This window comes from Leuciscus leuciscus (assembly GCF_965113295.1).
Source record: "Leuciscus leuciscus genome assembly, chromosome: 6".
Classification (NCBI taxonomy): Eukaryota; Metazoa; Chordata; class Actinopteri; order Cypriniformes; family Leuciscidae; genus Leuciscus; species Leuciscus leuciscus.
The window spans coordinates 1,155,020-1,179,340 of NC_138730.1; the positions used below are offsets into that span (position 1 = coordinate 1,155,020).

The window sequence follows — 24,321 nt, forward strand, 5'->3', positions numbered from 1 at the left end:
AGAAAAGTGAAACTGAACAGGGGTGTTTCTACTGATGTCAATATGACTTTAAGAGGTCTGATATCGGCACGGCTTACTGTTGAGTTTGCATACTGTAAAATGGTTGGAGATCTTGATACTTTCAATCTTACCTGGGCTCTGAATGATGTTCTATGTAATTTAGAAGATGGAATTTTACAAATGAATGTATGAGGTATTTTCTGTGTACATAATTTTTTTTTTATTTTTTTTTACATGTATATTATGTGTTTTGTGTATTGTGTATTAATATATTTTAACTAGCCAATGTGGCAAGAAAATGTTAAATTAAAGAGAAACTAAAAGTCAAAAGTCTCTCTCTCTCTCTCTCTGTGTGTGTGGAGCCTCAGGACCAGCTGAATGAGCGGGCTCTTCTTATACCCCTTTTCCACCAACAAGAACCGGGTGCTGGTTCAGAGCTAGAGCTATTGCCAGTTCGGAGTTGGTTCGACTGACGAACCGGTTTGCGTTTCCACCGGCCAGAGAGCCACAACAGAGCTATATCACTGCATACGTATCATGTTGCCCAGCAACGCTAGTGCGGCAGCGCCAAACACACCAGACTTGTTCGAGATGCATCGGCTTCTCGCAGAACGATCAGCACATGAAATCAAAGCACTGCGAAAGCGATCAAAAAGCACAAGGAGTCGTATGATCTCCAAACACTCCCGCAGCTCTGATCGGTCCACGCTGCTCCGATGCATCTCGAACAAGGCATCAACAATAATAGACGTTGCGTTACTATGGATGCTCATGGGTTTGCGAAAATAAATCGGCATCCAAACACGGCGAATCCAACGCGTTCGTGCAGCTCGCCGTAACTATAGACGGATATTATAATAGAGCTGCTATTAGCTCGACTAGCTGCTATTTAAAAATGGCGGTCACAAGTTTCTCTTCAGTCTTGTTGGCCACGGTAACCCCGCCCCCAGCCTCTGACGCAAGCGGTTCTTTCTTGGCTCCGTTCTAGACCCTGCAATGATTTGGTGCTACTTAAGAACCAGTTTTACTGGTTCGGAGCTGGTGCTTTGGCGGTGGAAAAACAAAGAACCGATTTGAAACTAGGCTCTGGCTCCGAACCAGCACCAGCTCTGCCTTGGTGGAAAAGGGGTATCAGTGTTCATCTCATGGTTCTTAAAGGACAAATCCAGTGAAAAATGAACCTAGGGGTAATTAACACATGGTTACCGAGTTGATCGTTCCCTGAGATGCGTTTTCATGATAATCGAATATGTGTTTTATCTTTAAAAACAGATTAGCTCATAACACTAGTATATTGGGCAGAGAGTAAGTAAAAGTAAATCGCTATTTAATACCACTAACAAGGCTCAAAATAGCCTCACACTAACACGGTAGCATAATGAGGGTCCATACATGCAAACCGAAGCATTGAGAACTTTGTAAGTGTACAGACAGTTTAATAAGAAGATAGACTCGACTCGACTCGACTAATCGAGTCACGAACGCCGCGCTACGTTAGATTTCACTATGCGTAATTCCTATCCACCAGCTCACTTAGCGCGGCGTTCGTTGCTCGACTAGTCGAGACTGTTTTCCAAAATGGATCCTGCATGTAAACGCGTGATGTACTGTCTTTATAAAGTATCTTCTTATTAAACTGTCTGTACACTTACAAAGTTCTCAATGCTTCGGTTTGCATGTATGGACCCTCATTATGCTACCGTGTTAGTGTGAGGCTATTTTGAGCCTTGTTAATGGTATTAAATAGCGATTTACTTTCACTTACTCTCTGCCCCATATACTAGTGTTATGAGCTAATCTGTTTTTAAAGATAAAACACTTTATATTCGATTATCATGAAAACGCATCTCAGGGAACGATCGACTCGGTAACCATGTGTTAATTACCCCTAGGTTAATTTTTCACTGGATTTGTCCTTTAAGGGCTTTATAATGATAAGAGTTGGGGTCACTCATTTTTAGATGTTTCCAGAATTTGATGGCTCGTTTCTCCACATGTATTAGGAGAGGGTATTGGCCTAATTCTGCCCTGCATGCGTTGTTGGGTGTGTTCCTCTGTACTCTCAGGATACTCTTACAGAACTCGGCATGCAGGGTTTCAATCGGATTTTTGTCCCATTTGTCAAATTGGTGATTTAGGAGAGGACCCCAAACTTCACTGCTATATAATGCAATTGGTTCTATGACTGATTGGAATATTTTGAGCCAGATTCTGATTGGTATTTCAATTTGGATAGATTTTTTGATGGCATAGAAGGCCCTTCTTGCTTTCTCTTACAGTCCATTCACGGCCAAATTTAGGTTTCCGTTTGCACTTATCTTCAGCCCGAGGTATGTGTAGCTTGTGACATGATCAATTTTGGTAATACCAAGGGTGAAATGGGTCTCTCTCTCTCTCTCTCTCTCACACACACATCACACACACACACAGTGGCGGGGAAAGGACTAGTCTTGGTTTCCTCCCCCATCAGCACACTCTCTCTCTCTCTCTCTCTCACACACACACACACACACACACACACACACACACACACACACACACACACACACACACACACACACACACTCACTCACTCACTCACTCGCGCGGGGAACGGACTAGTCTTGGTTTCCTCCCCCATCAGCACACACTCACTCTCTCTCTCTCTCTCTTTCTCTCTCTCTCTCTCACACACACACACACACACACACACACACACACACACACACACACTCACTCACTCACTCACTTGCGCGGGGAAAGGACTAGTCTTGGTTTCCTCCCCCATCAGCACACACTCTCTCTCTCTCTCTCTCTCTCACACACACACACACACACACTCACTCGCGCGGGGAAAGTAGTCTTGGTTTCCACCCCCATCCAGGCGCGCTGGAAGCTGTTTCATGCGAGGGGGGCTGAGGGCTGGGTTGGAAAATATGTGACGTCATTATGTTGTGGCTGACGACAAGACATGAAATTTCTCTGTACTGTATATGTGTTGTAGCCATTAAAGAAAACATTTAGTTTCATATTTATGTTTAAATATTATAGGCTAATGTTATTTTTTAATTTAATCAATGTTGATTATGAAAGTGAGAATGCAGCATGAGAAAGATAAAGATACATCATGAGATGTGCAATATGTCTGGAGACATGGAGTGGGTAAGACATGATTTTGACCACTTCATTGAGTTTTGTTTTGTAGAAAGACTATTTTTAAAAGATCTTAATTTTGATCAATGTTTTATCAACCAATTGCCTGTATTTAATAAATAAGAAGCAAATATATAGAAGACAATGTAATAAGGCGACAGCACAATCACTTGCATTGCACGTGAACTGGAGGGCGTCGAAACTCAGCTTGTGCCTCACAGATTTGAGAAATATAGGCTATCTATTATAGAAAGCTTGAAATGTCTACTTTTAAACGAAACTATTCAAAACGAAAAGAAATAGGCTACTCTCTGATTATGTAATCCATATTAAATGTGCATTTCTCTCTGGCGTTCATGGAGAGTCCGCATCGCCAACTTCATCTTTGCAGCGACACAGAAAACACCAGTTTATTAATAAACAATTCATACTTCAGACACATTCATACTTTTGCCGGTTCGTTGTGGCAATCTTTATGCGTGCGGTCGTGCGCTTGAGTGCGGCTATATTATGTACACGCTCATTATCCTGTATATAGCCTATTTAAGTAATACAATTAATATAAAGGGACAATTTGTCCACTAATGGCTTAAATGAACAACTACTAGTCGACTAGAAAAAAACTTTAGTCGGAGGCAGCCCTTACTCCACATATTTTCGAACCAGCAGGCCGTTCTGGGTTGAGCGAGCGACCCTGAGCGGAATGAGCGAGGGAGCGGAATATTCAGAAATGCGTTCAATCTCCGCTCACGAGCTCTGATCTGAACAAAGCATGACAAATTCAAACTTTATTTCATTTTCTCTGTAGCTTGAACACTCACTACATTAGGCATAAGAGAGTTAGTTAACGCTGTCCATTTATTTATTTTTATTTCACGTTTTTAAAGTACAATATTATGTTAGTCCACAGCCCCCCACTTTGATGCTATGACGAGGGGGCTACAGCACCCGCAGCACCCCCCTTCCCACGCTACTGCCCCCATCAGCACACACACACACACACACACACACACACACACACACACACACACACACACACACACACACACACACACACAGTGGCGGGGAAAGGACTAGTCTTGGTTTCCTCCCCTATCAGCACACACACACTCACTCTCTCTCTCTCTCTCTCTCTCTCACACACACACTCGCTCGCTCGCCCGGGGAAAGGACTAGTCTTGGTTTCCTCCCCCGTCAGCACACACACACACTTAAGCCCGGACAGTGTCCATTCATCAGAGCTTCAGTTCCTCGGTATAAACACAGATCATATCCTCCTGATCACCAGCACACACACTGGAGAAGAAGAGCGAGTCTCCTGCTGAGATGATGAAGATGGAGTTTATTAAAGAGGAGTGTGAAGACATGAGTGAAGGAGTGAGAGATGAAGACACTGAGGAACAAAGAGGTTCGTGGTCTTTCTTCGTATCTCCGTCAATTGCAGGGTTCCCGCCTGTCCTTATGTCTTGGCCGTAAATATGCTTACATTTCTCAAATAGTGTAATACGTTTTCGTTTGAAAACGTATATTTTTCTCTCCGTTTTGTCCTTCCGTCCACACTGATCAGGGAAAGACGAGGTGTGTTCACCCTGCTGAGGGGATGTGATAAAGCCTGGAGTGGAGCTACAGCACGTTCCTCTCTCCACTCTAAGCGTTCTGTGGTCACTCCGCCTTGAGTCCACTCCGGGGTTTCCATTCCCGCTCACGGGAAAACTCATCCGTGTTCACTCCATTTTAAAAGTTTATTTTTATTTTTTTGTATTATTATTTTTTTATATCTAGGCTATATATCATGCATGTCTGAATTTATAATACTATGTAACATTTATAATACTATATGTAACAGTTTGGAAAGTATTCTACACATTTAATAAATATAATTACACAAATATGTCCAAATGTAGTGAACGTGCCTATAGAGAGAAATGCACATTTTATATGGATTACACCAATATTTCCCTGAATATTGCATTCTAGGGCTGGGTATCGATTCAGATGTTCCAATTCGATTCAATTTCGATTCACAAGCTCTCAAATCGATTCGATTTTGATTCTCGATTCAATTTTCGATTAGATTTTCTACGATTCTTGATTCAACTCAATGAATATAGATTTAACACAAATACTATATTTATTAAAAAGAACAGTGAACATAAGTTTACAAGTGGATAATTAATAAAAAGAAATGAAGAGCCACAAACCTGTATATTAAACTCTTTTATTTTAGGTACACTTGGTACATTAAAACAGAACCCATCTCTAATTTTGAAATGCATACAATTATGTTAAATAAATACAATACAATTTTGATGCAAAATGAAAAATGTATGCTGAAAAAAGTCAGAACAGTCGCATTCCTTGATCAGACAGGATCAGGTTATTTCATTATTAAGATAAAATAATAATAAAATCTTACAAAATTATCTGTAACATGGAGACTGCAAGCCTATGAACAATGTAGGACAACTAATACTGGCTTATTGGTGATAGTTCACCCCCCAGAAAAAAATTATGTCATCATTTATGTATGTATTTATCATGTATAATAATTTTTTTCTTCTGCTAAACACTAAAAAAGAAGATTTTTTGAAGAATATGGAGAACCGAACTGTTTTTGGTCTCAAAATGACTTTATATATATATATATATATATATATATATATATATATATATATTATGGAAGTCAACTTTTGTGTTCAACAGAAGAAAGAAATTCATACATAATGAATACATTCATAAATGACACTTTTACATAAACTAACACTTTAACACTAGTACTAACAGTAGACTCAAAGTACAGTAACACAGCCTCATTGGAAACTGTAATTTCTTTGCAAGAACTGTACGGGTGCACTGCCTCCAGTACCAGCACTATCAGATCCTTGCTGCTGATAGTTAGAAACAAGAACAATGTCAACTAAAATTACATTTGAATTTAATGTTGCCCAATTTATTATTTTACTTTAATTCATTATATTTATATGCAGTTGCAAAATATTTTTGCTTACATTTTCAGTTTTAAAACTTTATACAACTTGCAGCCTACCTTAACTTGCTCAAGAGTGACAATCTCACTGATCAATGCTGTGAATGTGTCCTCGCGTTCCCCTTCAGAGATGAAAGGAAGAGTCTTGAAACGAGGGTCCAGGGCAGATGCAACATAGGCCCTGTCCCAAATGGCACACTCTGGACTTGTGGACTTCCTCAGAGTCCACACTTTGGTGACGTCATGTAGTGCAGACCTATAGGGCCCTTGGCGCGAGTCCACGAGGGCGCATTGAGAGGTATTTTTGGGACAGACTTGATCAGCACGCCGGAAATAACGGGCTGTTTTTTTTTTTTTTTTTTTTTTTTTTTTTTTGCATTACAATGGAAATAATACAAAACAATGAACATGAACATGTGGGGATTCAGAGAAAATGAAAGTAAATAATAACAGTAAATAAAATATTTTTACAATTTATATAAAACTTATTCTATAATACAGGATATTTTCGAAGCTCTTTTATTGGAGGGGATTTTTTGAAGTGAAGAATAACTGTAAATCATGAGCAAAAAATTTGCAACTAGGTTTGAATTTAAGGTATCTTGCTTTGTGAATATGATATTTACCCATCGTACAGAAAAAGTTTAATATATCATCTAGCTTTTTATTTTCAGAGAAATCAGAGTGAAAAAGAACCTTACTGACAGAAATACAGGCCTGGTTGTTGTTGGACAGGAGAAATCACATTTTTTGCGCTCCGACGTCTTATCTGCATGTCAACTACACAGCCTGCTTTTACAGTTCTATATTTTGATATTGTGCATATCACCTGGGCATTAGACAATAGATACACCATGCTTATTTAAATGATGTATACAGTTGTACATAATAATACATAATGTTCCATTTGAACTAAGATTGCAATTTTAAAACATAATGAAAATGTGCATGAGTTTCAGATGAATTTACAGGTTTCAATATTCATACTATGTTTACATATGACTCAGTAAAGCCCTGCCATTATTTATTTAATGAATCATAATGCGATCGTATTATTAAACGCGCTATTATTATGTTTGAGACATCAACCACTGGTCGATTACCTTAATGTTTGTATAAACTGTAGGTAACCACTGATAAAATGTACATTTAGGTCATAAAAACCGTAATATTTTCTTCTCAGCCATGTCAACAATTATCCGTGAGTGAAATCTCCTCCCATCTGTTGTCTGATTGGCCTTTCGCAAGGATTCCTGGGTAGTTAAAGTGCGTGAAGCCTGCTTCTATGCGGGCTTCGCGGAAGACCGCTTCAAGGGCACAAAGGGGGCGCTGCTGAGCACACTTCAGAGCGGTAAAATGCTGAATGGGACGGCCTACGGACTCGTAGACTCAGCGAGCACGCGCAATTCAAGTCCACGAGACCGAAAGTCCGCATGAAGTGCGCCATTTGGGACAGGGCCATACAGCTTCTCTTTTAGATTTGCATATCTTTAAAGATTAGACAATCACATTTAAATGACCTTATGGCATCAACATACACAAGTAGTAACTATACTGGACCTCCTGTCAAAAAATTATTGATTGACAGGTTTTGGCATTGGATCAAAGAGGATCAAAGCAGGGGTGTGTCTAGGGGGAGGCTGGGGGAGGCAGTGCCTCCCCTAAGATAAGCCCTGCCTCCCCTGAGAAATGATCTGTCCATCTGATGATACATTAACATTTAAAAGTGGATTGTTTTGTGCATATTTTTCCATCGCTAGCAGATGGGTCTGACCCAACAAAAATCCAGTTTGGTGCTGTTTGACGGTGCGCGCGCGCTTCGGGCGTACGCGCTCAGAAAAAGTGCATCATGTGAGAACAGAACGCCAATGAAATGTTTACCTGGCAAAGCTTTAAAGCACGAGCAAATAATGAAGTTTTGTGATTGCGAATAAGTGCAGTGTCCTGTGAGTGTAACTCTACCGCTGCGTTAGTGATGTGAATGTACGTCGAGTTTTACAGTATTGGGACTGAGGTGCCAGAACTGCAGCTGATAGAGTGTGCGCTGTAGCACGATACTACCATATGTTAGTTTCCATGCTTAATGTGTTTCCACAACAATGTTAGTGAGTAAATCTACTGAAATGGCCACCATAACAGTGGAGTGTGTGATGTGTAAGACGAGACAGCCGTGTGTGTATGCGGTACAGGAGCAGCACGTATGCGCTATAGTGCTTTCACATAATTCTACGTTTGCAGTTTGTAGGTTAGCTGATCCGCGGCTGTATCAGAAACACATAGCCTACTCACTATTTTTTTATTTCAAATTCAGAAGTTATCAGCAATTTTTATTTAAAAAAAAGTTTTGTCAGCATTGCGATTCTCTTTGTACACATATACACTCTTTAATAGACGTATTCACGTTTAAACCCAATATAATCAATGCATTGTTCAATGCATTACTTCTATATAGATTTATTATAGTTGCTCAAGCAAGTGGTAAAATATTTAACCAATTATTTATATTAAAATCTGATTCGCAAACATTTTAAATTAAAACTTAAAATTGACAAAAACAGCAGACTCATACCTTTTGCATTTAAATTAAATGGGTGATTATAAAAAATCACAAAAGGTCTGGACATGAATCAATTTGTTTCTGAATTTGCCAAGACTAGCCGCAGGGAACCACTGCTGTAGATAGGATACACTGGATGTATCAGGGACCTGATGAAATCCATGAATAAGTACTACAATAGTTCACAAAAAGGGTAAAATAATAATAATAGTTGCCTATGGCAAGCACCACTAATAATAAATAAAATAAAATAAATAAAACTATATTTAAAAAAAGTTATGTTGCCTCTGCTAATCATATCATAATTTCAATTCTTATAGTTTCACCAAAATAGCTTTTATTTCAACTCTCAAGGTCTCCTGACCCCCTGTAGCCTAACATGTTTCCTTTTATCTAGGCCTACACTCATAACTTTAGACTCCTAATGTGCACCTACGTCTGGAACAGCTTAGAAGAACAAACTAATTAATTTACCTCTTGTCTATACAAACGTGACTATAGATTCATTTAAAAAAACTGTCTCGTCCTTCTCGGTAGCCTATTCGTGTACTTCTCACAAGCAAACACCTGTCACTCATCATCAGGCAATCACCGTGATCTGATATAAATATATATATATGAATCTGTCAATAATAATAATAATAATATCATCATCATATTATTAATATTGACCTGGTTTAACTAACTTTTATGTGATAGCCCTATTGTCTAATGTGCCTATCTCTGGTTTCCTGGCTTAGAAAAAGATATGCACTAAAACAGATTGTGTGTACTATAGATTCATTTTGCGATTTTTTTCAATTGTTTATGTTGCCCCCCCCCCCCCAAACAAGCCAAATGCCCCCCCAAACATGACATCCTGGTAAACCCTCTGGATCAAAGGGGTTAACCTTTGACCCGGCTAGCCATCGATCATGTGGTTTGACAGTTAGTTTGACCTATTGACCCGACTAGCCCTAGATCATGTAGCTTTGACAGAAAGTTTTGTTTTTGAAGTTGGTATAATAATAATAATACGTCATGGTATGACAGAAGCTTTTGCCTTTTGAAGTCTTTTGAAGTCTTTTGAAGCCTTTTGAAGTCTTTTGAAGCCTTTTGAAGTCTTTTGAAGCCTTTTGAACCTTGCTATTGACAGAAAGTTTTGATCGTTTGAAGACACTGTTATAATAATATGTCATGGTTTGACAGAAGCTTTTGTTTTTGAAGTTGGTATCACAGGACCCCCCCCCCCCCCCCATTCCTGAACGCATCCGGGCTGTACTGTGAAACTGTGGAAGTTTATCTCACACAAACGTTGAAAAAACATTCAGTTCTTTTAAAAGAATATAAATGATTATAAAATAAAGATCTTACTAAAACCTCACACAAAAAGTTTAAATAAAATGGAGTCACAAAAAATTGCAATTAGTCTCCCAAAGCACCGCCTCAAAACATAGGGAGTGTGCGCGCGCGCGCGCGTGTGTGTGTGTGTGTGTGTCAAAGCAGGGCTAGGGGCGCGTGTGTGTGTGTGTGTGTGTGTGTGTGTGTGTGTGTGTGTGTGTGTGTGTGTGTGTGTGTGTGTGTGTGTGTCACAGGCGCCCCATCCACATCGGGCACTGTGAAAGTGAGAAAAAGAGATTTTATAAAAATGATGTATATTTCACACAAATAATATAATACACAATAATATCTTACTAAAAATCTACTGAAACCAATTCTTTCAGTTTTAGATAAACAAAAGAATAAAAATCATCTTACATAAAACATTCTGTTCTTTTTAAAAGTGTATCAATTAAAATATATAAAATAAAATCACAGAGTGGTTCTCTCTCTCTCTCTCAGCTCCATCTGTCAGTCTCTGACTCAGTGGACTGTGTTCAGTGAACAGGATATCAGGTGTTGAATTTATTTCAAAGTTTAAAATTATATCTTTTTAAATATGTTTTAAAATAAATTCAATAAATTATTAAAAGTTGTACAAATCACCTGAATGCCTCTCAAGCGCAGTCTCAGCCTGAGTTGTGTGTATGCGTGTGTGTGTGTGTGTGTGTCACATGCAAGCAGCGGCATCGCACTCCCTCCCACCCTTCGCATTTGATCTCTGACATCTGAAACATGATCCCCCTCCACATTCCTGAGGTAACAGTGAGAAAGACAGTTGAAAACACTCTGTTCTTTTTAAAAAGTATATGAAATGTTATAAAAATATCTTGTGTTTTAGATGAACAAAAGAATAAAATCCATCCGGCATGTTTAGATAACTAAAGGGCCTTTTTTCACCTGTTTGACCTGCGGAGCTTTCAAAAAGCACCAACCAAAGGGTGTGTGTGTGTGTGTGTGTGTGTGTGTGTGTGTGTGTGTGTGTGTGTGTGTGTGTGCGGCAGGTTCCGGTAAATTAGCGCGCCACCGTTCACTCTAGCGCCTGATCTTTCTGAATTCATTTCAAAGCATAACCTTAAAAGTTTAAATTAGATATTTTAAAATGAAAGATTGTTTAAATGAAATCTTTAAAGTTTGAATACACTCATATCTTCTATTTATCTTTTAGAAGATTACTGTAATGATTTTGTTTAACGGTTATTAAACAATGTCTGTTCAAAAACTTTCGATGGTTGAAAAACTGTACTTAGTCGTCCTAAATCTCATTTATATGAAAATATTTAATCAGCATTTTTTTGTCCATGCGGGGTTTCAATTTTTATGGTGGGGGTCTTCCATAGCCATAATGATTTTTGTACTGTAACTGCATATTCGATCATGTACACCTAAACACGGCCATCACAGAAAACTATAAAATAAATAAATAATTTAATATAATTTCTAAGCTGTATTGCACGCGCGCACACACACGGTTCTAAAAAAAATGAACTAATCTCTATTTTAAATTAAATTACTATTAATAAAATATATAACCAATGAATAATAACATATGTTACTAAAATGTATTTAAAAATGTAAAAAAAAAAAAAAGGTTTTAGCTAAATAAATATATAAATAAAAAACCTTACATTTCCAGAGAGGTGAAGTAGTTCTTTATGCAACGATAAAAAAGCAAATAGTTTAAGTTGTCATAAACAAAACAGCCCCATAATCCTTCAGGATATAGGGTGACAGACCAGACGAGCCTCGGGGGATAACGTCACAGTAAATCTAGTCTGCGTTCTAGAGTTTTATACTAAATTCATTTAAAAGCATAACCTTAAAAGTTTAAATGAGATATTTTAAAATTGAAAGACTGTTTAAATCAAATCTTTAAAGTTTTATTAAAATCATATCTTCTATTTATCTTCTTAGAAGACTTATGTATGATGTAAATGATTTTGCTTAAATTTAACCTAAGGTATAATTGTTACTAAACAGTGTCTGTTAAAAAACTTTAGATTGTTGAAAAACTGTGCTTAGGCGTCTTAGATCTTATTTATACAAAAATATTTCAAACAGTATTTTTGTCCATACAACATGTTGTCAAAGTTTGTCACAATGTTTTTTGTTGTTGCTGTTTTGTTTTAAGAAATCGAGGACTCTACATTGCTCTTATTTAGATTAAGTTGTAGCCTATCTTTTAGAAAATCACCACACATTTTTCAGAGATGCTGGTGGTCCGTGGCTCCACTGGCGCGGCACAAGTAAAGTTTGTCTTGAGCGAATATTTAATTTGACCCGTCTTAATTTAAAGCATGACCTTACTTGTAGCTATGATCTTTTACACGTATAAGATAATGTTTTACTATCTCCCGAACTATCCTTAATCAGTGTGGAAACACACAGGGTGAAACCCTTTACTGAGAATATCCTATCGGTTATCTACTCAAAATATATGTAGAAGTTTAAAATGTTAGCATTTGTTGCGCGTACATTTACACGAAGGACATGTATTTAAGAATAATCTTTATTTAAACTCTTATTTTGTTATTCACATTCATTTGTTTCAGTATAATGATGGATTATAAGAACCACACAAAACAATATTAAAGGGGTGGTTGACTGTGATTTTACTTTTCTAACTTTAGTTAGTGTGTAATGTTGCTGTTTGAGCATAAACAACATCTGCAAAGTTCCAACGCTCAAAGTTCAAAGCAAAGGGAGATATTTGCTTTTAAAGAAAAGGACTACAACAAACGGCTGGTTGGGACTACACAACATTCCTCTCGGGTTAGTGACATCACTAACCCTAGAATTTGCATAAACCCCGCCCCCGGGAACACGCAGTCCATGTTGAGAAGAGGAAAAGTTGTTGTATAAGAGTACATTTGTGAGTCAGCTCAAACTTTAGCATCCATCTTTTCACATGCAATAGAAAGTCACTCTGTGTGCATCTCACAACAGTTCATATATGAGCAATTTATAGATTTATCATGACAGAATATCCTAATTGAAGATAGTTGACTCCACATCAGCGACATAAATTCATCAACTAACCATTCAGAGACGTCCTGTTGCATTCTACATGTTGTCACTTCTTCTTGAGTCTCTCCATCCTTATCCGACTCCGTTTAACATTAAAGGCAGAACAGTTTCTGTCATTTTAGTGTGTCTGCGTGAGGTAACAGCAGCTGCTAACACACACGAGCTCTTGAAACCCCGCCCTCTGCAGCAGCTCATTTGCATTTAAAGGGCCAGGCACAAAACGGTGCGTTTTTGCAAACCCTCAAAAAGTGACAACTTTAACTTGCTATATAAAAATATCTGTGGGGTATTTTGCGCTAAAACTTCACACACACTCTCTGGGGACATCATAGATATATTTTACATCTTGTGAAAAGGGCATTATACCACCCCTTTAATTATTTATTGTTAGGTTTTCATATGTTTACATTTACAGCACATTTTTATATACATTGTTATTGATTTGAAGTGCACACAAATTAGTTACGTTGTATATGTTACTTATATTTGTTTCAATTTTGAGTTTAAGTTTACCGTGATGAACTTCAGACATGGTCCGCTGCAGCCACATCCTGGTGTAACGAGGATTAGAGTCCGGGCGGGAACAGAATTTAAGCATTATTGGTTCCGCCCGGACAAACCATTCGCTGGGAATTGCACGGGGGAGGAAGAAATGTTAATGTCTTTATTTAGTTGTACATTTATGATACTTGACTACATTTTGCTGTCCTTATCTTTATTTACTATATACCTCTGATTGATTTGATTTATTTAAGGTTATAAATATAACAACAGTTTAATATAACCTGTTAATATAACCTATAAATATACAGTTTAATAACAGTAAAACATAACAGTTATAAATTACAAAATACCATTTTTCAACCGAGTGAATCTAGGCCTTCAGAAGTCATAACTTCAGGGGTCAACGGTTTAGGTCAGTCAGCGAAAACTCTGCGTGTGTAAAAATCAAATACTGTATTACACTTTTCAAAGGATAATCTAGCTTTAAAGTTAGAATAAAAAGTTAAAAACCAAACATATCTTCATACCTGTTGTGTTCTGACACAAGGCCATTAACTGTTTTATAAATGTATTTCTACAAATATCAACCCGATAAATGTCCAACCTGTTTTAAAACTAAACCATGATAACAGATGATTTTTTGACAGTCCTACATAAATGCATGTTGATTACTAAATTTCAGGCATAGTGCAACCACACAATGTATGGAAGTAGAATAATGTCAAATGTTTTTGAAATAAAAAGCCTGTTGAATTGCACTACTTGAAAAAAAAATAGGCATTGCATTAACCATGCTTGCATTTTAATGCATTGTATTTTTAGTGCTTACATTTTTATGGGCTGAAATTCAACATGGTTGAATATTTAAGCTGTGAATATTTCAATTAAAAACATTTCAAACACCTTTTCATTATTAAAAATTCAATAATCCATATTCACCTTTCATATTTCACTTCCAAAATATTCAAACTGTTTAAAAATACAACCAATAATATTCAACAGGCAATTTTCGGTCCATTTTATTGCGCTTTGCAAATTCGCTTCCACATATTCAGTGGTTCAAATTCGACAGTAAATTCAACATTGACGTCCAGGAACTGCAGGAAAAGCAGTAGATTGCCGAGCATACTCTCCATCTGCTGTTAGTCGACCTCACCAGCAGGGGGTGCAAAAGCGCGTGTTGAAGACCAGCAACAGTTAGAACAAGTCATTCATTCATAAAACTCATTTACAGCAATGTAAGTGTATTTGTGATTATTATGACGGCTGTTTTATGTTAAATTCAGTGTCTTCACGGTTACTTTTCCTGTGTAGCCTACATGCATCTTTCTCTACCGTGAACGAGATTATAATGTTATTCCCCGATGCGGATATACAGATCCAATGTTACATTTTTGAGGTTGAGATATATTTCTCTTGGTTGTTTAGTTGCCTTAACTTTATATTGTGGCGATGTGCTGCATGTAGGGTTTCCCTCAATACTTCAGGATTCCCCTGCTGGACATATACAACGCTTAACGTAGCTTAATGGACTACAGTGATGTAAAAGACCAAACTCGCAGGCAAACAGATGGACTCAGAATAACGCGCAAAGCTTAATGCTGAGCGTTTCCCAGTGATAGACTGGCATACAGATGGCTTGATGTTGGACATTCGCACATTTAGGGACCGTCTCTAAAGTGTATACGACTTTGGTATACACGTTTCTAACTCCGATAGCATTTGAATAGAACGACTTACAGTCATAAAAAAACAACTGTAAAGTGTTCATGTAGTGTCAGGCATAATGCGCACCCTTTGGATTTTTGATATTTATTCAAATAAATTTAAGTTTGCTATTGAAGTTAGAAACGTGTATGCCAATGTTGTATGCAACTTTAGAGACGGTCCCTAAATGTGCGAATGTCCAATATCAAGCCATTTTTTACATTTAGTCATTTAGCAGAAGCTTTTATCCAAAGCGATTTACAGTTAAACTAACAATAGGAGGACAATATGCAAGTGCTGTGACAGTTTAAGCTAATGCAATACACGTATGCATAGGCTACTATACATGTGTTGATTTTATGCCAGTATATCACGAAACGCTCAGCATGAAACTTTGCGCGTTAAGTTCATATTCTGAGTCCATCTTCTTGCCTGTAGCCTATTTAATAGCCTACTTCCCTAATAAGGTGCAAGATTGGTCTTTCATATCACTGTATCAACGGAAGGGAAATCCTTGAGTATGAGGTATTGAGGGAAAGCGATTATAATCCTGTTCATGGTAGAGAAAGCTGATGACATGTAGAATACACAGGGAAAGTAACAATGAAGTTATTGAATGAAACATAAACACAGCTTTTGTGTGTTTATCATCTTTTCCGCATATACTGACACAGATAATCATTTTCATTTTATGAATGAATGTCTTCGTCAGCAACAAGCGCTTTTGCACCATCTGCTGATGAGGTCGACTAACAGCAGATGGAGAGAGTATGCTCGGCAATCTACTGATTTTCCTGCAGTTCCTGGACGTCAATGTTGAATTTACTGTCGAATTTGAACCACTGAATTTGTGGAAGCGAATTTGCAAAGCGAAATAAAATGGACCGAAAATTGCCTGTTGAATATTATTGGTTGTATTTTTAAACAGTTTGAATATTTTGGAAGTGAAATATGAAAGGTGAATCTGGATTATTGAATTTTTAATAATGAAAAGGTGTTTGAAATGTTTTTAATTGAAATATTCACAGCTTATATATTCAACCATGCTGAATTTCAGCCCATAAAAATGTAAGCACTAAAAATACAATGCATTAAAATGCAAGCATGGTTAATGCAATGCCTATTTTTTTTTCAAGTAGTGCAATTCAACAGGCTTTTTATTTCAATAACATTTGACATTATTCTACTTCCATACAATGTTTGAGAAATCTAATACTGGTGTAATCTTTGCAAGGTCTCACTCACAACGCACAACTTTGTGTTGGGTGATCCAGGCATACCTTTACTAAAATAAAATATTATGGAAGTCATTTACTCAAACTGTAATTATCCCATATTTTATTTATTAATATTATGGCTTCATGTTGATTTAAAGTTTTTGTTTGTTTGTTATTAACTAATACCTTTATCTTTTAACTAACACTTCAACATCCAGCACAAAATTAAAGAGATATATGAGCTAAGGATGTCCTCTGACCCCAAATAAACAGATGAGTGTTCACAATCTACAATATACAGTTAGATATTCTCCTACATAGTATGTGTGTAAATAGTTGTGCTTAAATCTTTGGGTGTATTTTTACACACCATAGTGATGCAAAGTTCCACACACTTGTAAAGCCTATGGACTAACTTTTAAAACATCATCTTTATACAGGAATCCATGTAAGATTCAAAAGACCAAATCACTAAGAAAAGAGGGTTGAAAAGAGCCGTTTATAATAAATACACAAAAGTTTCCAAATGATGGTTTTATTACTCCACTAGATTTAGTCATTGTACTGTCCTCCAATTGATGTTCTTAACCAAAATTAGACAGTCAGCTAAACTCCAGTCATGAAGAACATGTGAGTCAGAATATTGTTTCTTAGCTCTGTTTAATTGAGACTCTTGAGCATGAAGACATGAACAAAGGAGTGAAACTGAAAATAAGCACAAAAAATACAATAAGGCGAAATTGTGCCTCATACAAATACTAACAAGCTTAATTACAATGAAATATAGTCTTTTCAGTAAAGTGTCTCAGTAAACAATCAGTTCATGAATTGAAATCAAAGATTTATACTCAAATATAGTTTTACATCAACATGAAATTAGCTCAAATCTATTATTAGAAATACTGTAAACAGAAAATACATAAACTACTTACAGGCAGTTTCTAGCTTAGGAGAAATCGAAACATAACAGGATAATTGCAGCTGGAACGATCTTCACCATGTGCTTTGACTAATAAACTAACTTCCTGATTCAGCCTGCAATACCATACATGACCGCTAGAGGTCCTAATTACTCTAACAAGGAGAATACCCAAAGGGCAGAACACTCCCCGCTTGGTGTTTATGACACCACAGTCCATATTGCTACAATTTAGCATAAACTTTCAATCAGTTGACGGTAAAAGTAAGACGACTTCCGTAACAGGCCTTGTGAAGGTCTTTGGAGTACCTTGAGCAGTGGTTCTTAAACTAACTGTTCGTACCTTTCCATCCTGGCTATGAATAGCAGACGTGACCACTGCCATAGGCCATGTATTACGAGCAGCTTGGTTCTCCTTCAATAAGACAACATCACCTTCTTGCAAGTTGCGACGTGTCTCATTCCATTTCCTGCGACTCTGTAGGGTTGGAAGGTACTCCCTTTTCCAGCGGAGCCAGAACTCATTGGCCAAGGCTTGTACTTGTCTCCATTGTTTAAGAAGAAGATCCTTGTCACCAAATTCTCCTGGAGGAGGTGGGACTGCTCCCTTCTGGGTAAGCAGCAATGCTGGAGTCAAGATGAATGGAGACTGTGGGTCACTTGATACAGGAATGAGAGGTCTGGCGTTGATGATGGCTGAAACTTCGGCCATAAGCGTGCATAAGACCTCATGGGAGAAAGCAGTATGTTCTCTTAGTAGGATACAATCGAGAATTCTGCGGGCCACTCCAATCATTCGTTCCCATGAACCTCCTCTATGTGAAGAATGAGGAGGGTTGAACTCCCAAGAACAGCTCTGCTCCCTCAAATATCCAGAAACCCTTTCCTCCTGTGCCAGCTTGCTTAGTCCTAGCTCTTTACTTGCTCCCACAAAGTTTGTGCCGCAATCAGACCTCAGCTGCTTTGCAGGTCCTCGAATGGCGAAGAATTGATGCAGCTGGAAGCATCCATTGATTCGATTACCTCAATATGCACTGCTCTCGTGCTCATGCAAGTAAACAATATAGCCCAGCGCTTGCTCTCCGCATGACCACCTCTAGTGCGTCTCGCTCTGACCATCCAAGGTCCAAAAACATCCAATCCCACTTAAGTAAACGGGGGACTTATGTTTAGGCGCTCAGGAGGAAAGTCTGCCATAATTTGTTCCTCCATTTTCCCACGGAGCTTACGGCAAGTAACGCAATGGTGTAAGACTGAGCTAATCAGCCTTTTGCCTCCGATAATCCAGAAACCAGCTCTTCTCAAGGCTCCCTCTGTAAAATGACGCCCTTGATGTTCTACTTTCTCATGGTAGTGACGCACTAACAGGATGGAGATGTAATTGTGCTTGGTTAGAACCAAGGGGTTCATTTCATTGGAGCTTAATGGAGAATTTTTCAATCTTCCTCCAATTCTGATCAAGCCTTCTTTGAGAACGGGATTAAGTTTTACGAGAGGGCTGTTCTTTGATAGGGCTTTCTTGTCGGAAAGAGCTGCATATTCCATAGGAAAGCTCTCAAGTTGAGTTGCTCTCAAAATGGCGGTCCAGGCTAGTGAATACTCTTGTGAGGTTCGAAGTTTATTGCACCAATGCCACCCTACATGTTCTTTAGAACAACTCTTGGATTTGATCGTGTGAACGATGTGGATCAAAAGGGTAATGGCTCTTACAAGGGTTATCCAGGTAGAGAATCTCTTGAATCTTTCTGTCCCTAAGCCATTAAGTCTAACTTGTGTGCAATAACTGAGGACATCACGTCTTATCTCAACATCATCTTCTGGACAGACAAGTTCGTAGGATTCAGGCTCTTCCTGCAAGCATGTATTTGGTTTGGAGAGAAAAGTAGGTCCCCTGAGCCATGCTGTATTATTAAGTTGAGATGCAGCAACTCCTCTAGAAGCATGGTCAGCTGGGTTGAGTTCAGTTGGTACATAAACCCATTGATCTGGCCTTGAAGATTGGCGAATTCGTTGAACTCTGTTATGCACATACACATAAAACTGCTTCGTCTCGTTGTGTATGTACCCTAAGACTACTTTGCTGTCACAGTAGAATCTTATAGCATGCAATCTGAGATCCATCTCATGGCGAATCAGGTCAGCAATTTCAACTGCCAATACTGCAGCACAGAGTTCGAGACGCGGAATAGTAGGTTTGTGTTGAGGTGGTAGTTTAGCTTTACCTAGGACAAATCCGACATCACTGCTACCATCATGATCAGTGACCTTGAGGTAAGCCACCGCACCAATTGCTTTAGTGGAGGCATCAGAGAAAATGCACAGTTCTGCAAGTTTTGACTCAGAGAGAGAAATTGAGGAATAGGTTCGAGGAATATGAAGTTGCTTCAGGCCTTGGAGGGAGTCTTGCCATGTTTCCCACTCTGCTCTCTTTTCTTCAGGAAGTAAAGCATCCCATTCTGAGGTGAAGTTTGAGAGGTCTCGTAGCAGAGCTCTGCCTTGTATGGTGACTGGAGACACTATGCCGAGTGGATCAAAGATACTGTTCACAGTGGACAGCACGCCACGTTTTGTGAATGATTTGCCGACAGATGACACATCAAAGGTGAAGGTGTCGCTTGCTATCTCCCAGCACAACCCAAGAGTCCGCTGTATAGAGGGAACGTCTCCACTAAGGTCTAAGTCCTTTATAGTCTTAGCATGTTCCTCTTGAGGAAAGGCTTGCATAACAACTGGACTATTTGAGGCAATCTTGTGCAAATGAAGGTTCGATTCAGCTAAAGATGCTCGTGTTCTTTGAAGGAGACTCACTGCCTGCTCATCAGTAGGTAGGGACACAAGCCCATCATCCACGTAGAAGTGTCTTTCCACGTAGTGTCGAGTATCTGAGCCATGTACCTTCTCACCCTCGCTAGCAGCTCGTCTTAGCCCGTAAATGGCAACGGCCGGAGAAGGGCTATTGCCAAAAACATGTACCTTCATACGGTACTCTATGACATCCTTTGTTGGGTCGCTGTCTCGAAACCAGAGGAACCTAAGAAAGTTACGATGGTCCTTTCTGACTTTGAAACAATGGAACATTTGTTGGATGTCAGCTGTGATGGCTACAAGCTCCTTACGGAATCGAAGGAGGACTCCCAGCAAATTATTATTCAGATCGGGGCCCGTTAACAAGACGTTGTTGAGGGAGATGCCATGATGTTGGGCACTGGAGTCAAAAACCACCCTGATTTGATCTGGCTTTTTTGAGTGGTAAACTGCAAAGATCGGTAGGAACCAACACTCCTCTCCTTCCTTCAGTGGTGGTGCGGGTTCAGCATGGTCGTTCTCCAGAATTTTCTTCATGAAAGAGACAAACTGTTTTTCCATCTCTGGTTTCTTAGTAAGAGTACGCTGCAGAGAACGGAATCTATTAAGAGCCTGTAGACGATTGTTGGGAAGTATTTGTCTTGGCTCTCTGAAGGGCAATGGGGCGACCCAACTGTTTCCTTCATCCTTGTAAACCTCTGAATTCATGATCCTTAAGAATGTTGTGTCCTCAATGGATGGCGCTAGTTTATTATCGTTCTCAGTTCTTTGGAACACATCACAACCAAGGCTGTTTTCTGAGGTTCTGTACCTGATGTCTTTGTGTGCTTTTGGCTCCCCGCTGTAAAGAGCTTCCTCTTTGAGGTTCATGTAACTGGTGCAGGGTGAAAGGTAAGTGGTGCGACCATTCTCTAATATATTGGTCCTGAAGGTGCTCACACTAGGTATATGGGCGCTTCCTAAACATACCTCACCAACTATCACCCAACCCAAGTCTAACCTTTGGGCAAAGGGTGCATCATGTGGGCCATTGATTTGTTGTCTGACCTTGTGCACCCTAATGATGTCTCTCCCTAATAAGAGAAGGATCTGAGCGTTGGGATCGAGTTTGGGAATTTGGCTTGCAACTGACCTCAAGTGAGAGTGATTCATGGCTACATTCGGAGTGGGAATCTCGCATCTGCTGGCCAGTATTTGATTGCACTCTATGAGTTGTGGTAGAGCAAAGGAAGCGCTTCCTGTAGCCGGTGAGATCATGAAACCTTCGGCCTTCCTGGCACACATATTGGACACTCCAGCACATGTCCGAAGGGAATAAGAGGAAGGTTCACTATCTATACCGAACAGTTCAAAGAAATCACTTTTTGCCAGTGAGCGATTACTCTGATCGTCGAGTACTGCATACATTTTGACAACCTTCTCAGGTTGATTCTGAGGGAACACATCCACCAAGCAAATTTTAGAACATGATTTCCCTGGCTGCCCCTTTCCACAGATCTCGGTACAGTGTGACGTCACTGTGGATGTTGACAATTCATTGTCATCTCCTTCTCCGCAGCTCAATTGTGGGGTAGAATACTCAGGTACTTGACAAGGTGGACCAGGGTGCATGACTGTGACATGACGATTACTCTCGCATTCACTACACTTGACAGTTAACTTGCAGTCTTTGGCCAAATGAGTAGTGGACGTGCAACACTTGTAGCATATTCCATTGTCACGGAGGAAGGATTTTCTCTCCTCAATAGGTTTGGCTCTGAAAGTGCGACACTTTTTTAAAGGGTGTGGCCTATGGTGTATTGGGCAGTATTTTCCAGGATCCTCTACTTTCCTTTCACTGAGAACATCAGTTTTATGAGTTGACAATGGAATTTTTGCCGTCCTTAGAATTGATCTTTCTTTAGAATGGATATCGCTAGAACGAGTGAGTGAGAAACTAGGGTCGTTCCTGATGCGTGCCTCATTGCAAATAAACTCAGCAAAGAATGAAAAAGGGGGGAAAAACCCATTGTGTTCTGCTTTGAACCTGGATCCTTGGGATACCCATTTTTCTTGAAGAGGGTATGAGAGCTTTGCTACTATTGGAATGATTCCTCGAGCGGTATCTAAAAAGGCCAATCCAGGCAGATATCCGTCTTGCTTCGCTGATAAGATCTCCATGAGGAGATCTCCAAGTTCCCTAAGTCTCACAGGGTCGTTGTTGTAAATTTTTGTAAACGTATCCAATTTCTTGAACAGCGCATCTTCAATTATCTCAGGTGAAGCATAGCACTCGACCAGCCTATCCCAGGCTTTCCTAAGAGCAACTTCAGGATTGTTAACCCTCTGAGGTCGACAAACGCGCCCGCGCGTTTTGCTGGATTTTTTTCAGTTCAGTTCAAAAGAAATTAATTTTGCTCTGTTGACTTTGATATTACAAGCAAGTTTCATACATCAATCGATTCTGTTAAATGTGTATTATTTTTGTGTATACTCACAATAAAAACAAACTGTTGTGCTTTTTGCCAAATAAAGAAAAATAAACGTGATGCGAGTTCTGCCTTCTCTCTGTCAGTGAAAACCATTCTGAAACGCGTCCGAAAATGAACAATAACTCAGCGAATACTGAGTCAAACAGGCATACAGTCACACAGGCATGAAGCTTGAATTCTCTTCTTTAAAATGAGGTAATTTATATTAAAAAAAAATATTCTCATCTTGTGAAATCTGTGTTAAAAGAGAGCGATTCCAGTCGAGCTCATTAGAGCTCATTCAAAGGTAATGTGACTCCGCCCACGGAGAGCGCGCGCTATTCAAACGCAAATTACTGAGGCAAACCTGTGAACGCCCCCATATCAGCTCGAGGAAACACAAGTTTAATCATATCATTGTAGCCTACGTGTTTACACCATCTGGCAGCGCTGTGAGGAATAATAATAACGGAAAATCTACCTCAGAGTGCGGGTATTGCAGGAGAGAGGATCCGAATATGTAGTAAGTTTTTTTTTCCTTCTCAAGTTAATCGCGTTTCTGTGAATGAATGAACGGCAGCCGCAGAGATGCCCGCTGTTTATCACAGCTCGTAAAAAGACAGTTTAAATTTAAATTGCGTCTCTGTGTGAATGAATGATGATGTTTTAGCAAACTGTATTGCTATACTGAGCTGAGTAAAAATCGACAGAAATATGTTGAAATAAAATGTAGGCTATTTGTATAAGCAACGTATTAAACTGAAAATTAACATTTATATGCCCTAATATTTCATAAAAACAACGTTACAGTCAGGCGTTTCTGTTTGTGAATGAATGTTTCGGTTTTAGCAAACTGTATTGCTATACTGAGTAAAAATCGACTGATTTGTATTTGTATAAGCAACGTATTAAACTGCAAATTAACATTTATATTTCTTATAATAAAAACGAAAGACCTATGTTACAGACATATGAAAGACAACATTTCGTTGATTAGTTTTGGATAGATTATACATTTTTACTGTAAAATATCTGCCAACTCAAATAAGCCAATATTTGTTTGCCAATATTTGCTCATGTTAAATATAGTATGTTTTGTCAAAAATAAAGTAATCAAATAATCAATCAAATCCTTAACTTTGAAATATGTATGATAAAATGTATACTTTAGTTTTTACAAAGAAAGATTACACTTGAATTGTTGTTGTAATTGTAACCTTTTTAATAAAAAAAATATTTACAAGGTAGATGTAAACAAACTATTAAAAGGTAAATATAAGCCTTTTCTTTAAATAATTTTTATTGTGTTTTATTAGTGACAAATTTGGGGAGAGGATAAATATTCCAAAACTGAAAATACAGTATGAGAATTAACTGCACAATTACTAGACATGTTTTCCTTGGATATTATAGGCCAAATTGCAAGCACAATATGTGGAAAAATAAAAAAGAATTGAGATGCTTCCAACTGTTGCTCTTGCATTCTTGTGGCTCAGTGACTCACCTGAATGAAAGGGTCATTAAGTATGCGGGCCCCATTGTCTCCTAAGGTGTGAACCACTAAATATGCATGATCTGTGACGCCCACTCCGCATATTGCCTTTCCAAACAGAAAGTGCTTTGCAAAATTCAAATCAATGTATTGTGTTATGTGAATG

The 24,321-nt window shown here is 38.6% G+C and overlaps 1 protein-coding gene across 4 annotated transcripts in view; it reads left to right on the top strand.

Annotated features, from left to right (window-relative positions):
* Positions 1-4,297: 4,297 nt before the first annotated feature.
* Positions 4,298-24,321, top strand: part of LOC309501987 (uncharacterized protein) — a 43,260-nt gene continuing 23,236 nt past the window's right edge. For 3 of the 4 annotated variants that reach the window (XM_082174297.1, XM_082174296.1, XM_082174295.1), the window contains exon 1: positions 4,298-4,540. In XM_082174297.1, the coding sequence (XP_082030423.1) occupies positions 4,459-4,540 (82 nt within the window). In that variant the 5' untranslated portion in view covers positions 4,298-4,458. The remainder of the gene's footprint in view (positions 4,541-24,321) is intronic. The other variant, XM_082174294.1, reaches the window with a different exon arrangement.